A 17,095-nucleotide genomic window follows, 5' to 3' on the forward strand; every position below is an offset into this window, starting at 1 on the left:
CACTAGGTGTGAATCTACCCTCTACGCCTCAGTGTCCCATCAACAGGATAAAGGGAATTGTATCAACCTACCTTACTGGGCTATTGTAAGAATTACCGGTACTGATCTAATATAGTACCCCAAAGGTACTATATAAATGTTGTTGTTGTTGTTGAGCATATTGGCTTGCTGCTCCCTTAGTTAGCAGCCCAATTTTATTTTTTGGGAATACATGGAGTGTTCTCTTAATACTTTTTGGATAGAAGTTTCTATCTAACATTATAAAATTTAGACTTGATAACTTATTTTTTCCCTTCCAGGTCTATGATAATATGAGGATACAGTATAGCTTCCATTTCCTTTCTATGTTTACTCCCTTCAGTCATTACTATGAGCCACCTTCAAAACAGATCAAGCATTTGCAGATTTTGTAGATTGCTCACAACTTCAAAACATTTCCCCACCATGCTAGTGTATGGAATTCTTGATTTACTATCTGAAGAACGTCTTCAAACAACCCTTCAATACACTACATACCAACAAATTCACAGTGCAGCTCATGCGGTTGTTCTTGCTTTCATCATTCATCACAGCACGGTAATCCAACAGCTTTTCCAAAAGGCCTTTGACTAGGCTTACAAACGTTTCAACTGCCTTGGCAATCTTAGCATAACTTGAGGAACACTCGGTGAGACTGAAAATAAAGAAGACAGTATGAGAACCAGCATGTTGGAGAAGACTGGTGGATGTTCCTCTTGGCAATAAGAAGGGAGGGGAGATGGGGAGAGATGGGAGCAGTGAATAAAATCATTTGACTGCAAGTCTGGGATTATACCTCTATAAATATGATACTCTAGGCACTGTTGCCCAGAGCCCCACTATTCTACAGACACGTGTACATTGCTCCCAGAATGGGTTTTGCAGGTCTGCTATGTTTTTCCAAAGTAAAGCTTCTGGCTGCTAGTTTAAGTTAAAAGCCCAGGAATAAAAGAAATCAAGCAGTTTAGATTTACCCATCTGGGAAATGTGTGCTCACACCACCTCCACAGCCCAACCTGATGGCTATTTCCCTACTTCTGGCATTTGGTTATATGCCCCCTTGCTACCCAATAAGCAAATCTTATAGATAATTCATTCTGATTTACTAGCACAAAGCTTAAGCAGAGGTTAGATTACATATGGTCTTTATTGATCATTCATTCTGATTTGTTTGAATGCCCTGCAACCATCTTGATTTGCTTGCAGGTGTTTATACATCTTCCCATTAGTGATTTGTTCATTCCACACTTTCTCTATGCATTTCCCTGTCACTTTCCAAACTGCAAAAAGGCCACTTCTTTTTTTAAGAACCGCTCATAGGTCCTTATAATATCAGTGGAAACAGTTGGTCTTGGCGAGTATTAACCGCTTCCAATTTTAACCTGAAGATTGCCACTTGTCCAATTTTAATTTTAATTGTTTGAATTCATTGTGGGGTGTATCTTAATTGATTGATCGCTTGTATTATGCATATTGTCTTATTTATATGATGTTAGCCGCCCTGAGCCCAGCTTTGGCTGGGGAGGGCGGGATACAAATAAAATTTATTATTATTATTATTGGATTTGTTGCACTAGCATAACAGAGCCACTTCAACTGCACAAAACCCAACATTCCAGTATGCACTTAAATCCCTCCAGCAAGATAGTGACAGACTGTTTCTCAGGCATGGCAGAGCTGGTCAAATACAGCCATGTTACCCAACTTGTGCACGTCTGTGATTATGTGCTTGAAATACTGTGTGAACTCGAAGTACATGCATACACTACAGTGAACCCATGGCGGCAGCAGTCAGTTATGCCATGGTCATACAAATTGTTGTAATCCTCTGTGCATGAGTACTTCCAGTTCACAAAAGTACTTGCTGTCCTTGATCAGGTGTGCAGAAGGTCTGCGGCAGTTGCAAATGAATTTAATATGATCATTTGAAGGAAATCTCATGGGGGTGTTTTGCCCATCCTGCCAGTCCTATCCTGCCTTTTCACTACCATTTCAGTGAAAAAATGCACTGAAAAGATAGGATAGCTGCTTCTGTACAGCAGGGTAATTTTCAGTCTTGAGTCATTGAATGTGTGACACTACAGTGCTGCCTGAATGTATTTTCTTCATGTCTTCTGGCTTTGCTTTAATGTGAGGCAGGGGATTCATGGGTTCTGACAAAGTGAGAGGCTGGTGATGTTTCTTTTTGCACCATTATAGTCACATCCTGTTAAAGCATCCTGTCTTCCTACATTCTGATCTAGCTTTTAAGTGACTGCAGCAGCAACTAACCAAGTCCATTAAGGATTTTAAATCTGATAAATTATGGAAATTATGAGGGACACTGCACTGGAAAATAATGACAAGAAATTAGCAAATGCTCAGTTTCATTCTTCACCGTCTTAAAACGCAATTATCCTGCATGTCTTGAATTGTTGCTTTGCTGCAGTATGTACAGTTCTTGATTTCCCTGGGCTTCATTAGCAAATTCATTTAAATGCAAAGCTGTGTTGTAATGCACTAGTATATTTTACATATGCAAATTTATTTTGTAATTCATTGGCATTCTTTAGAAAATGCAATCTTGCATTTTCATTAGATATTGTGGCATGTTTTAATAGGTATTTAATGTTACCTCCAAAGAATAATCTAACTTTCAACCTAATATTTGGGCTTTCCATAAGGAATGTGAGGAGTTACTCTGTACACTGGGAATTTATTTATGCTTCCTTTCATAGTTCACTTGCACCTTGCTCTTCCATCAAAGGCAAAGGTGGGAAACCTGTGGTCTTTCAAATGTTGTTGGACTATAGTTCCCAACATCCTTCACCAGTGGCCATGCTGTCAGACTCTAATGACACAGCTACAGATTCAAACTCACTCCATGGTGACAGTGAAAAACAACCATGGTCAAATCCTAATTACCCTTTTGGCTCAATTTAAATTGATTTCTCCCTCCTAAGCATATTGAGTTTTCTTCTCCTTGAGAAAAGTTCCATAGAGGTGTAAACATATTTTTCCTTGCTCTCTGCAATCTAGCACACCAGGGACAGTGGACTATAGCATCTTTTCACTAAAACACTACATGCAGTGCTTTGATTCCTGTACAAAGGGCATATTTGACATGGAGGAACATTCTTCGTACTATCCTCAGCCTGTGTTCTGAAGTGACCCAGTGCCACATTCTTTTTTCCTAAGGTTATTTGATTGCAGTATTACTGTGTAGTGCAATCTATTAAATTTAAAACAGCATTTGACTTAATTTCTATTGTTTCCATCTTCACTGGTATCTCAGTTGAATAACTTCTGACCTCCAGGACAGAATTCATGATATGGCATATTCTTCCCATATTGGTCTTAAATAGGCTTTGCAGGAGGGAAGTATTTGGGGAAATGCAATTCTCCACATTTTAACTTTGAGAGTTATGAGGAGGAATGTGTTCTGTATACATCAGACCATCTGAAACCATTACTTTAGGACAGAGTAGCTCTATTCTATGTTACCTGTCCTGCCTTCTGGAAAAGGGCAAAATACAAGCATCAGGCAGCAGAATATGAGCCAAAGCAAATTAAATAAATAGATGTTCCAAATCATTGCTTTTACAAACAAACAACTTATTATCCACAGCATGTGAAGCCTTGACTTCAGGTGGCACAATGTTTCTGGGATACTCCAGAACAAAATAGGGGTCATGTCCCCAATTATTCACTCTGGCTATTCCCAATCTGGCAGAAATAATATAGATGGGAATCTATAACAAGGTGAATTTCATTAGATTCTGTCATCTCATGTAACAATTCAATTGAGCAGCACTGAGAAGTGTCAGGATGAAATACTGCAATGCTTTCTGTGGCATTCTCCAGGAATCTCTGTAATTTTGAAAGTGCAGATCATCATCATTTTATACGTTCCAAGCTGATATACTTCCACAGACGTATTTAACCTCTTTCCTGAAATTTCTGCCTCCCAAAAGGACCACTGTTGGGGATGTTTGTCTTCTGATTATTGAGGTATTCTGCTTAAACTTATTTTTGACTTAAAAGACTTAATTTACCTGAAGGTTTGTATGTAGTTTGTAATAAATCAAATGTAAGTGCAGGGCAATGGTTCTGTCCTTCGGGAAAGAAGAGATTTGCACATTTCAACATGATTGTCCACACTTCTTCTGTGACCTCTATGCACAGACCTCTAGTTGCATATGTATTAATTCTTTTCTGATTCTTAGGCTGCTCTTTGATAAGTTGATTCACAGTTCAACTGTCAAAGAGCATGATCAGAGTTAAGCATGAAAATTAAGTATTATTTTGTAAAGCAGAAAGTTGTAGGCCACAGCAACAAAGAAGGCAAAGTCAAGAGATGATGCCGTTCATCAAATGTTGCTTCTGTGCTGAAACTCTGCCTTTGAGATCAACAGCTCCCTTAGATAATAAGAATATATCTTTACCTTGGGAAAAAGAGAAGTAATTATCCATTTCCTAGTATGGCCAGAATTATGGTGGGTGACAAGTTGAGGTAACAAAGCCACTACTCTATTTTTGCTCTTATGCTTGTTCAGTTCCATTCTAGAAACAGAACCCATCCACACATGTTAAGAAAAGGAGGGAAGGATTGCATTTATTAAACAGGGTACTGTCCAATGACTAAGCCAATTTAATTTCTGTAATGCCTCCAAAAGTGAAAAAATGTTAGCCAGTGTTCCCCTATGTATCACTATTTACGTAGGGGATCAATCAGCATCTGGATGCAAAGTACCTTTGCAAAAACAAATTGTTTATATATTATGGACACTTCCTTACAACTGATTTGCATGCCAGTATCTTGGGTGGTGCTGTGGGTTAAACCACAGAGCCTAGGCTTGCTGATCAGAAGGTCGGCGGTTCGAATCCCCGCGACGGGGTGAGCTCCCGTTGTTCAGTCCCAGCTCCTGCCCACCTAGCAGTTCGAAAGCACACCTGTGCAAGTAAATAAATGGGTACCATTCCAGCGGGAAGGTAAACGGTGTTTCCGTGTGCTGCTCTGGTTTGCCAGTCATGCTGGCCACATGATCCGGAAGCTGTACCCCGGCTCCCTCAGCCAATAAAGCGAGATGAGCACCGCAACCCCAGAGTCGGCCATGACTGAACCTAATGGTCAGGGGTCCCCTTTACCTTTACCTTTTTATGTCAGCCACAGAAGTATGTGGGGTAAAGCCATGGATCCATTACTGCTGCTTGCCTGGCTGGTGTGGGGGCAGAGTGGTGGTAAGGTCAGGGCCATGTAGGTGCCCCAGTGAGACCAATCAGGTACTCCCACAGGTGCACCCACATGCCCTGACCCTGCTGTTGCACTGCCCCAGTCTTGTCCAGGTAAGCAGCAATGACTCTGGAGTCAGGAAGGCTGCTCCACCCCAACATACATTCTGCTACAGGTCAGCCATCTGCAAGGCAAGCGTAGACTGTGCTAACCTCTATGGTGGTCGATGCTAGATTGAACATACTAGCTCTAACAACAACAAACCCAGTAGCTTAGCTCCAATACCACATCCTAGCATGTTCCAATTTTATGATGTACTTTCTGTTTTGCTTCTGAGTCAGGTCTACCATCTCTGGAGAAGTTTGTGTTTTGAGGCACACTAAATTTGAATGGGAATATTTTATGCCTGAAGCATTTTTCACTCTCTGCCTGTATATATATTTGCATGACAGAGCACAGGTGCCCTGGGGGCACAATTGAGTTACAGACCTATGTTTATTTAAGACACACACACATACACACACACACACCCCACATTAAAAAAACGCCCATTTAAAGAGATTTTCCAAGGAATACCCTGAAGCTAAGCAGAGGTGGATCTCGTGGCCATATTCTAGGAGACCACTGGAAGCCCCATGTAAGAACAGGGGAGAAGTACAATAAATAAGTTACTATATGGATCGTACTTAAAACAAATGTTAAACTTTAAAATATAACAACCTTAAAAATTGTGGGAGGCATTCATCATCGTGAACAATCAACAAAGTGATTGTTCTGTCAGGGCAAGCATTTCAACTTACTGGATGGAACAATCTCCATTCTCTTCCCACTGTGTGCTGTTCTGGAGGTTCTCTCACACAACATTCCCCCTGAACCAATTTTGGGATGTGTGTGGAAAGAGTGGAAAGCCCATTTGTACAAATGGAAGTCCTTGTGCAGGGCTTCCACTGATGGGGCTCATTGGCTGAATCCTACCCCAAAAATAAGGATTTGCCCCTTCTTTGTACTTACATTGATTCAAACAAATGCAGATATTGCTCATCTCCACGGCCTCCTTCCACTTCATGGTCCAATTTTAAAATGATTTCGTTTTCAAACTGTTCAGGGAAAGGAGGTAAAACCTTTAACCACTGTGCACATAAAGGAAAATATGTCACCCACACCAACCATTTAAATATTTAAGAACATTGACGGTTACCAACAGCTTGGTGATTATAGAAATTAAGACAACATTACAGACTGAAAACAATATTCCCTCCCCCCATAAAGATGACTGTCCCGATTAAAGTATTATTGAGAAGTCAGGTTTTGATATTATTGCTGGGAGTAAAGCAACAACACATGCAATAAGTTCCCTTAATTGGGGGTGGGGGTGAGGCATAGATAGAAAGGCAACCTGTCTGTGCCACTCCCTGATTCCTTCCCTTTCAAGTAACTTTCCTTCCTTCCTGCTTCATCTCCAAGTTAGTCAGTCCAAGCATGAGCTAGCATCTACTAGTGTTAAGTTCTGGCTTCATCTGGGCCACATATAAAACCTAGACTTAGAATAGCTTTGTTTGCCATGAATAAACCTTACGTTTTATTTACCTTTTAAAGTATCAGCCTTACCAGACTATTTTTTTCTGCACAATTATAAAACCTACTTGTTTAATAAGGGTGAAAAATACAGTGATTTACTATGAGGGAAAAAATGTGGCTAATTCTGAGTTACTCTGAAAATAAAGGACTGAGACAAATTTTGAAGGTAGTAAGACTGAATGATGTGTGGAGAAAAAGGTTTTGCCTTAGACTGCTGAAGCTCTAAATAGTAATATCCAGGTAAGTCTTATCTGAGAAAATTTGACTTTGGTGATGAGCCATTGCTTTTATAGTTTGGGTTCTTAAGGCCTGTAACTTTATTTTTAGGTCACTGATTCGGTGCTGGGTAATGGCTATTATACATATGCATTGAAGAATCCTATCTGAACAGAAATTGAATTGCTCCTGGGGTTTTTTACAGTGATAGTGTGTGCACGTGCATGTGTACATGCACATGCACATGCACCCACTTTCTTTATAAGGTGATTTATATCCTTCAGCCTTGATTCCTCAGAGAACTTAGTTTTGACCAGTAGGCTAGGCTTTCTGGAGGTGACAGAGCTGGAGACCAACAACCATCTGGGGACTCGTGGTTGAAAAACTGATTTACAAGTCTAGTCTATCAATGTACAGTTACCTTGCATTATTGGTTACCTTGGAAGCAAATGGTTAAAAAGGAAATGGAATGAACTGTTTACTGCTGAAGATTTGCCCTTTCTTGTCAGTGCCATTTGAGGTGACAACGAACCCATACAAGCTGGTTGTGAAGCTATTTTGGTTCAGGCTTTATTCCCCCCCCCCCAGCTGCATGTGAAATCTCACCAGTGCTTGAGTGTTCAAAGTTTGAGCACCACAGATTGGCAAAGAATCATTTTATTCACATTTCCCTCCCTCCAAGTAAAGTACTTAGGTCCAAATAGAAGGAAGAAACGCCACGTACACAGAGGTCTGTCCCCCACCTGATATCTGCCATGGACCCAGTATTACTTCACACTTCAAAAAAAAATAACAAAAACCAAGCTAAGGGAACCTTGAGAACTTGGCGGGGTGACTTGTGCATACACAAAATAGAAAGTGAGCAATTAAGCGGAATGGATAAATGATAATGTGAAAGACGTAAGACAAACATGGGCACAAGTATTTCTAAACAGTAATGGTTAGTCATGTTGCTAAGAACTAATATTTTTGAAAAGGGACTAGTGCTTAAAAGGGGGAGGGGGAATCCAATAGACATCATGGGCCAGATTCAGCTAGCTGGTTTCAGTAGCAGAAGCCTGCACAAGGACTTCAGCTAGTGCAGTAGAGCTTTCCCCTCTCCTCCCCTCATGCTCCCCTCAAATTGGCTCAGGGTGGTGGAAGAAACCCTAGAACTGTGTGTGGAGAAGAGGGGATATCATTCGTCAGACAAGCAGAAATGTTTACAATGATGAAATGTTTGTGGCAGCTTGATGTTGAATTCCTCCAAAATGATAAAAGGGGCTGAAGCAACTCCCCTATGAGGAAAGGTTAAAACACTGGGAACTTTTTAGTTCAAGAAAAAAGAGGGATAGGGGAGGGGCAGGACAAGATAGAGGTGCAGGAGAAAGTGGATAGAGAGAACACCAGGATAAAAATGAATATTGGGAGGTTCAGGGCAGATATAATGAAATACTTCTTCAAGAAGCAAATAGTTAAACTGTGGGATTCAATGTTGAAGGATGTAGCATGGCCACCAAATGGACTTTAAAGGGAGTTTAGAAAAATTCATTGAGGATAAAGCTACCAATGGCTACGAATCGTGATGGCTGTGTACTACCTAAAGTATCAGAGGTGGTATGTCTCTGAATAAAAGTTGCTGGGGAGCACAAGTGTGGAGCATGCTGTTGCACCCAAATTCTGCTCAGGGGTTTCCCATGGGCATCCGGTTCACTATTGTGAGAAGAGGATGCTGGACTGGGCCCATCATCTGTTCTTATGGCAGAGGTGGGGCCAGCATAATTAAAGATGATGAAGCTGCAGGCTTTGCACCTGCCATCTGCAGGCCCAGTCAGCACCTGTTCTCTCTCTCACACACACATCCCTGCCAGCTGTCACTCTGGACAGGTAAGCAGGCTGCTGGCTACAGAGGTCAGTGACTGTGTAAGAACAGCAGGCTGTCCCGTGGTGCTGAGCCTGACTGTAGCACCAGTCAACCCTCCCTGTTCCGATATACCATGTTCTGATGTGGGCCCTGGTTCTAGTAACACAGTACACATCCAGTACAATTAGTATTTATTGCTGAATGGCATCATTGTTTCCTTGGTAACCTTGGAGAAACACAGTCTAGGGACTGAAAAAAACCCATTTAAGTAACAGTCAACAGCAGCAAAAAGGCATCCTTCATGCAGATCTCTTCACCAGTACAAATATAGAATATTTGTCTACTTCAGTATTCCAAATAACTAAATACGTTGTACATTTTTGGAACAGAAATCACTTGCAAGGTTATTTAACAAGATGGCAATTTTTATAACCACATACTCAAGAAAAGTCCCTGAGGAACCAGTAGCATAAAGGTTGTAACTCGGAAATATATTTGAAAAGCCCCCCTAGAAATATTTTCACAAAACTAGAGAGCAATACTTTATAGAATCAAGGCTTTAGTCATGTAATCAGCACAAATGTCTTCTAAAGTTTTATGCTGACCAGCAGGCCCCTTTTTGGCAGGAATCTTCTTTTGCAGCTTGGCTTGAGTTCAAGCCAGGCTGCAAAACAAGAAAAGAAAGAATTGGCTGTGAGCTTCCTGTTCTTTCCTTTGAAGGTGGGTCAGCTGGTGTCATGGGTGATGCCAGGCGACTGACGGGTGGGCGGCACTGCTTGCCTGTCAAAGTGGCCCATGGGGATAGCTGTTAACCTTCCCTTTTTTGCGGGAAATTCCCTTATTCCAGCGCTGCTTCCCGCTGCTATCCCAGATTGTTAGATATCCCGTAGACTGTCCCCAGGACAGGTGAGGCTGCTGATCCCTTATTTTCAAATCTGAAAGTTGACAGCTATGCCCATGGGGGTGGGAGGAACTGAGGACCCCACCTACAGGCTGGGCCCTGTTCTCCATCCCCGTTTTATGTAAATTTTGCAGTGTGCTAATTCATAACAAAAATGTTGAAGATCAGAGTTTGACCTGTGATATGCAACCTGCTGAAAAAGGCAAAACTCCAATGGCCGAAGAGTGTAAGGCAAAGCCATGTGTGCTTCTTTAAAGAAAATAAATGCACCACCTATCCCTTGCCACTCATTGTTACTCTTATAGCTGCCTTTGGCACAGCTGGTATAGTATGATTTGTTACCACACCAATATGTATGTTAGCAAAAGCATTTCCATCTTCTGCTATTTCAGGAGTCAATATCTGTCCCAACATTTGGTACCTGGATTAGATTTTAACTCGTGTTATGTTTGTGCTGTTGTTTTAAACTGTTTATATATATATAATTAGGGTGCTTTTTCTGAATGCTTTTAAATGCTAGCGTTTAAATTCTTTTTCATATTTGCAAGTATTTTATATGCATTTTTATTATACTGTGATTTGCTGCCATGTGGGGAGAAATGTATAAAACAACAACAACAATGCTGCAAATAGATATTATGGCAAAGATCTCATTAACCCCATCAGTGCACCCCAGTCTCTCCATATTTTTAGTGTGATTGGATTATAATATCTATTATATACCAGCAGACGCCCTACCCCACAGAGCTGTGTTTTACCCTTTTCTGCTTTAGAGACTTTGGTTACAACTGAACTGGCTCTTGGTCACTTTCCACTTAGTCTTAATGCTTGCACTAGCGGTATCTTTCCTTCATTTCCCATAATTCTCTTTGTCTTTCATTTTTGTATGCACAATTCTTCCATCAACCACCTATGTTTCTTGTGACAGCAACCTTGGCCATACAGGACATCAGCAACACTCACGCCTACTTCGGCCCATTTCCACAAAGTTATCATACTTGGACCACTGTAAACCACAAGTCAAACATTTAATACTTCTGGCTATTGCTTAAAGCTGCTTTACAAGTACATGCAAATTTCTGATATTCCTCTGTCCCTTTGTCCTCTCCCTTCATCTTTGTCCTATGCTACCTAGATTGTGCTGTAACTAGACAGGAAACATGTCACTTCTATGCTCCGCTCTGCTCTTCAGATATGCTCAGTGTGATTAATTATCCCACTGAGTCTTTCGTCAACACTGTCTACACTAGAAAACACATCTTTTTCTTTGACCTTCCTTTCTATGTGAGGCTAGCTGGATTTGATTACTGATGACTGAGCCTTCAAAATGCTGCTGCTTAAATGTCTCTGAAAACTAAAATTCAATTCAGACATATCTTGCACAACAATGGTAGAGTGCAATGTCCTAATTTAACCATAGAGAGAGTGCTTGCTTTGCCATTTTCACTTCACAGGACACAAAAACAACCTTTCCCAAATCTGCTGGTCCAACAGTGGCCATATATCTATGCATCTCTTTCTCATCTTATTTGTAATTCTTCCTCTCATCCTTTTTGCTGGCTGTAGAAAGACACAGTGCTCAGTGGCAGCACCTACATGTCATAGTAAACCATAGTTAATAGTTTACTGAGAATAAGTGGATGCCTCCTGATCCACTTTTCCCCTACTGCAAGTAATAAAACATCATCCCTGGATTAGTATTACATCCAAGCCAAGGGTAGTGGTTTGTTTTGCTGAACCAAACCACAATTGGTAAACCAAAAACAAACCTGATGCACACTGGATCTAAGTGTGATGGAAGTGTTTAAACATACATTTGGTGTATTCTGAAACATTTGTCATCATGGCAGAGAATGTTTATTTAAACCACTTAATCTATGTTCCATCACATTTAAAATGCCCATCTCCCTTTATCCATTAGGTCTAGATGACCCATCCCTTTTATCACCCCCTCAAAACACTTAATGTTTATGGTGCCCATAATATTCTAGGTGGCTCCTTATGTAGTTTCTCCCTGATGCTACAAGCTTCTATTTGATCTATAAAGTCTCACATCCAAATACAAATCTAACCTCTACTTTTGGATGAAAATCCAAAATAGGCCAGGAGGAACTAAAAGTAGAAGGAAGGTGGTGGGGAAGGAAAGAAAATAGGTACTAAAAAAAGAGCAATCCTCCTCATTCATCTCTTATAGATAACAGGTAACAGATATCCTTTCTCTCTCATTCACATGGGTATTAAGTCTAACTTTGATCAACACCAACCACCCACTCTCTTTGGTGATAACCATTTCATAGACACAGCTTCCCACCCAGTTGATTTGGTTTGTGTCCTCCTTCCCCCGTCCCCCATTTCTGCAGTTTCTTCCTTTATTTTATTTATTTATTTATTTATTTAAATTAAATTATATGCCACCCTTCATTTGAAGATCACAGGGCAGTTTACAACATAAAAACACAAATACATAACATAACAGCAAAAAAACCAACAACCAGCTATACACCCCATTTCCTCTCTTTTCTTGACTCTGAGGCCCATGTCAGACAGTTCCCATGACATCTAAATAGCATTTTGATAATCTTGGCCTGTTGTTCCTTTGCTGGAGTGGCAGCTAAAGAGGAGGCAGCCAAAGGAAAATGCTTATCTACTGCCAGAGGGTACCAGCACATTGCCAGGCATTCAGGAAATAAAGGCCAAAGAAGATCTGTTCCTATAGACACAGTCCAGCCTGTGTCACCGAATCTTGGCAGCAGTCTGTCTGCCATTTGCAACGCATTCTGCTCATTTCCCCAGGCCCTGCGCTTCTTCTCTTTAGGTGAATATAGAAACAGTGCATGTGGATGATGGCTGTTAACTACCGTATTTTTCGTCCTATAGGGTGCACCGGCCCATAGGACGCACCTCGTTTTTTGGTGGGGGAATGAATAAAAAAAAATTATCCCCCCCCCACCGCGGCTGCCGCCCCAAGCCTTGCGCACACCTGCCCGAAGCACGGGGCACCCTCCGGAGGGCTCCCCGTGCTTCGGGCGACAGGCTGCCGCCCCAAGCCTCGTGCGCTCGGCGGGACCTCCTGCCGGACGCACAAGGCTTGCGGACACTCGCCGGGGCTGCAGGCTGCTGCCCGCAAGCCTTGTGAGCCCGCGGGAACTCCCGCCGGGCTTGCAAGGCTTGCGGATAGCTTCCTGAAGCCTGGAGAGCGAGAGGGGTCGGTGTGCACCGATGCCTCTCGCTCTCCAGGCTTCAGCGAAAGCCTGCATTCGCCCCATAGGACGCACACACATTTCCCCTTCATTTTTGGAGGGGAAAAAGTGCGTCCTATGGGGCAAAAAATACAGTATGTTGTTCCACTCCTCATTCCCTGCACATTTGGTTTAAGAGGAGGCAGGGAGTCTCCAGTTCATCCAAGAGGGGTTACCAGATCTCTTCCTCACTGGCTTCTCTGTGTATTTTAGAAACACTATCTCTTCCACGGTTTCTCTTATTGTTTGTTCTGATCCATATATGGAGGTTAACGCAGGCACAGAAAGTATAAAATTTAAATTGATGCGCTTTTGTTGCAACAGTGGGAAAACTGCAAGAACTAGGTGCACCACCTCATCGGAAAAATGTGATTCCTTTCTCCCGCAGAGACTATTGCACGGAATGCAAGAAAATGAAATTAAACTGAGCACCCTCACAATACGAGGCTGTGAAGCATTGTACTGCAGAAGGGCATCCAAGACAGCAAGATGAAGATATCCACCTCCTACGCACAGGGAGGAAAGTGGAAGAGGGAGTTTAAGCCTCTCTCTCTAGATTATCAGTGAAAGCATACAGTACATCAAATGAACCACAGTAAGAGGTAGAAGTAATGTAGGAACATAGGAAGCTGCCTTGTACATAATCAGATTAAGGTTCTGGTAGTGTTGGTGCTGCCTGGCAGTAGCTGTTCAGGGTTATAGGCAGGGGATATTCCCAGCCCTATCTGGATTGAACCACTGAGCTACCACTGAGCTGTGGCTTGTCCCCTGAGCAACATAGAACTATCTCAACAGTACTAAATTCTTAAAGGGGAGGGGGGCATACACTGAAAACATCTGTTAAGAACATAAGAATCCTGTTGGATCAATCAATCAATCTTTGTGGTCAAAGACTAGACATATCCTGTTGGATCAGGCCAAAGTTCTGTCTAGCCTAGCCTCCTGTTCTCCCAGTAGCCAAACAGAGGCCTATGGGAAGATCACAAGCAGAACCTGAATGCAGAAGTGCTCTCCGTACTGATACAAGAATGTAAGAACGTAAGAAGTGGCTGCTAGATGAGGACAAAGGCCCATCTTGCTCAGTATCCTGTTCTCACAGTAGCCACTCAAATGTTCAGGGGAAGCCCAAAAGTACTCTCCCCATTTGTGATTCCAAGCAACTGGTATTCAGCCTCCAACAGTGGAGGGAAAACATATCCATCACAGCTAGGAGCCATTCATAGCTTTATCCTCCAGAAATTTATCTAACCTTGTTTCAAAGCCACCTAATAGAGGGCATCACTACATCTTGTGAGAATGAATTCCACAGTTACCTATGTGCAGTGTGAAGAAGTGCTTTCGTCTTTCCTGTATTACCTTTCATATAAAGGTAAAGGGACCCCTGACCATTAGGTCCAGTCGTGACCGACTCTGGGGTTGCAGCGCTCATCTCACTTTACTGGCCAAGGGAGCCGGTCGGTGTACAGCTTCCGGGTCATGTGGCCAGCATGACTAAGCCGCTTCTGGCGAACCAGAGCAGCACACGGAAATGCCATTTACCTTCCCGCCGGAGCAGTACCTATTTATCTACTTGCACTTTGACGTGCTTTCAAACTGCTAGGTTGGCAGGAACCTTTCATATAATATCATATAAAATGATTCTGGAGTTAAATCACTATTCTCATTATTACTGTTGTTCAGCCTGTGATTAGGCAGCCAAAACGGCATCATCCATGCACAAGAGGGAGGTATTAGCAGGAACACCAAGGTTTGCAAGATGGGGACTGAAAAAGAGGAATGGCCATGGAGCATTGACTCTTTTGGGGGGGGGCGGGAACCAGGTGGAAGGGAAGGCTGAAAGAATAATTGCATTTGGTAAGTGAAAGTGTTGCTCATCTGCAATAGACTGTTAAAGTGTTATTAATTGTTCTCTGTCATTCAACATATATGTTGTTATGGTGCTAAGAAGCTGTTTTATTTTAATGTTTGGCAACTGAAAGTGTTGTTTGGCTGCAGTAGGTGTTAAATTGTATTCTCACCTCTATGCTATTATTATCTTTAGATTGTTTTCTTTCACTGCTACTTTTGCATTTATTTTTAGTGAAATGTACAGGGTGTTGTTGTTGGTTTTTTTACCAGACTTGTCATACTGTCTGGTATGCTGGAGGAGGGCGCTGAACAGAAACTGTTGATGCTGCAACATTTTATTGCAAGGGCTCACTTGTTTGATGCGATTTTGTATCTGTCCTAAGACTGTCCTTCTCATCCTGATAACCCAAGGCACCATGACAGATCAAAGCAGAGGGAACGCACACTGTCATCAGCAGAATGATCACAATGAGTGGATTCTTTGCCCACCTAGCGGAGATGGCTGTGTCACATTGCCATGTAATCTTGCCAATTGGTTAAGATTTGCCTCAGGGATCCTCTGTGAGTGCTCACCATTAAGATCAGCTAGGTTGGCAAGCAGCAGAAATAGGGCCCCCAAAATATGGAACTCCCTAGCTATTGACTTCCATCTTGTCTTGTACAGCTGTTTAGGTGAAAACTGAAGACTTTCCTCTTCAATACTGTGTTTAGCCCAATTAGTTTAGGCGTTACCGAGTAGCTTCTTAACGTAGATCGTAGTCTTCCTAGTATGGCTATTATATCTTTTGATCTTGCCTTGCTCCTGTTTGTGTGTCACCTTGTGGGAGCACAGCACAGCCCTCAGAAGCAACTAAAAGGAATACTTTAAATAAATCATATCCTCCTTCCACCTTCCATGATGCCTGGGAACTGAGCCTGATCCATCAGGGTGGTAATGCTGGTGGCAATTCTGACGCACTCCTTGCCTTGCAGGATTAACTTTCCCTCTAACTTCCAAAAGGTTCAGCAGAAACAGGATGAGTTTATGTGCTTGTACTGCCTCAAGGCTGACAGAAGTGATGGGAGCCAGGGGATTAAAGCTAAAGAGCGTAGGCTACTGGGGGAAGATGTGAACATTTTTCTTTCCTTGAGCCAAAAGTATCTATAAAAGGCTTTGAAAAACACAAGGGTAAGGCAAGTGCCTCTTACAGAACACCTTCTGGTTGCTTACTGTCTAAGAACATGCACCTTCCTTTTCAAGCAGACACCTGTATTATGCCTTCCAACATTATATTACAACCTTGAGAGGTGGATTTTCAAGAGACCACCTGTGTCTTTGAAAAGAACACGGGAATTAGAGCTCACAGTGAATACACAACCTATCAATGAATGCTCAAAGTCAGTACTATTTTTGCTGCTGTCTAGTAACTGCCAGGCAAGAAAAGTAATTTAAAAACCTGCTCACAGCTGGTTAAAATATGTGATGGAAATGTTGAGTGAAGGATTTAAACAGGGATCTGCAACATGAATACATGTTGCTTACCAGGATCAAAATAGTATTATGCTTAGGAATTAATCTTTGCTAAGCCAAAGACAAATCTTCTTTTTTAACAATAATCTTAACCAGATATTTATTTCAGTGATGTTTTCATTTATGTTGCATATTATTTCATCCCTACAAATAGTTTCGAATACAAACCATTTTATTTTTGGGGCAGATGTTTCATCAGCTCAGCACATAAAACCATTGGCTGCTCATTCAGAAAACTATTCTTCCAAATGGATTATTAGGACAAAATTCCATTTAACTCTGTGTGTGGACCTTTGAGCTAGTAACTACAACTGTCTACGCCTTTGGATTTAATGGAAGGAATCTTAGAGTAGTATTTAACTATGCTTTACTCGGAGTAGACCCATTGAAATGAATGAACATGACTGAGCTAGGCATATTAATTTACTCTGGTCTACTGCTCTGAGTAAAACATATTTGAATACCACCCAGAATTGCTTATGTGTGTGTTATTAATTTCTCTCAGTATCTATTAAAATTGTATGTGAGCAAGAGAGAGAAAAAACACAAAAGGACTTTTTTTTCATAAGGGATTGAATGGATAGGATTTTTCATTTTCAAAAAACATAATGAGAAGTAAAATATTTAACATCTCTAAAAGCATGATTTACCTCAAAAATGCCCTCTAAAGGGTTGCTTCCTGGGACTTTATATAATAAACTTTCCCCCTCTTGTATATTAAGGGGCATAT

The 17,095-nt window shown here is 41.6% G+C and overlaps 1 protein-coding gene across 3 annotated transcripts in view; it reads right to left on the reverse strand.

Moving 5' to 3' along the window:
* The window catches only part of DOCK2 (dedicator of cytokinesis 2), a 246,435-nt gene that overhangs the window by 35,427 nt on the left and 193,913 nt on the right, over positions 1-17,095 (reverse strand). For all 3 annotated transcript variants that reach the window (XM_081178303.1, XM_081178305.1, XM_081178304.1), the window contains 2 exons: positions 6,242-6,327; positions 517-673 (listed from right to left, as the gene is read on the reverse strand). In XM_081178303.1, the coding sequence (XP_081034429.1) occupies positions 517-673; positions 6,242-6,327 (243 nt within the window). The remainder of the gene's footprint in view (positions 1-516; positions 674-6,241; positions 6,328-17,095) is intronic.

Source organism: Podarcis bocagei (genome assembly GCF_964188305.1).
Source record: "Podarcis bocagei genome assembly, chromosome: 2".
Classification (NCBI taxonomy): Eukaryota; Metazoa; Chordata; class Lepidosauria; order Squamata; family Lacertidae; genus Podarcis; species Podarcis bocagei.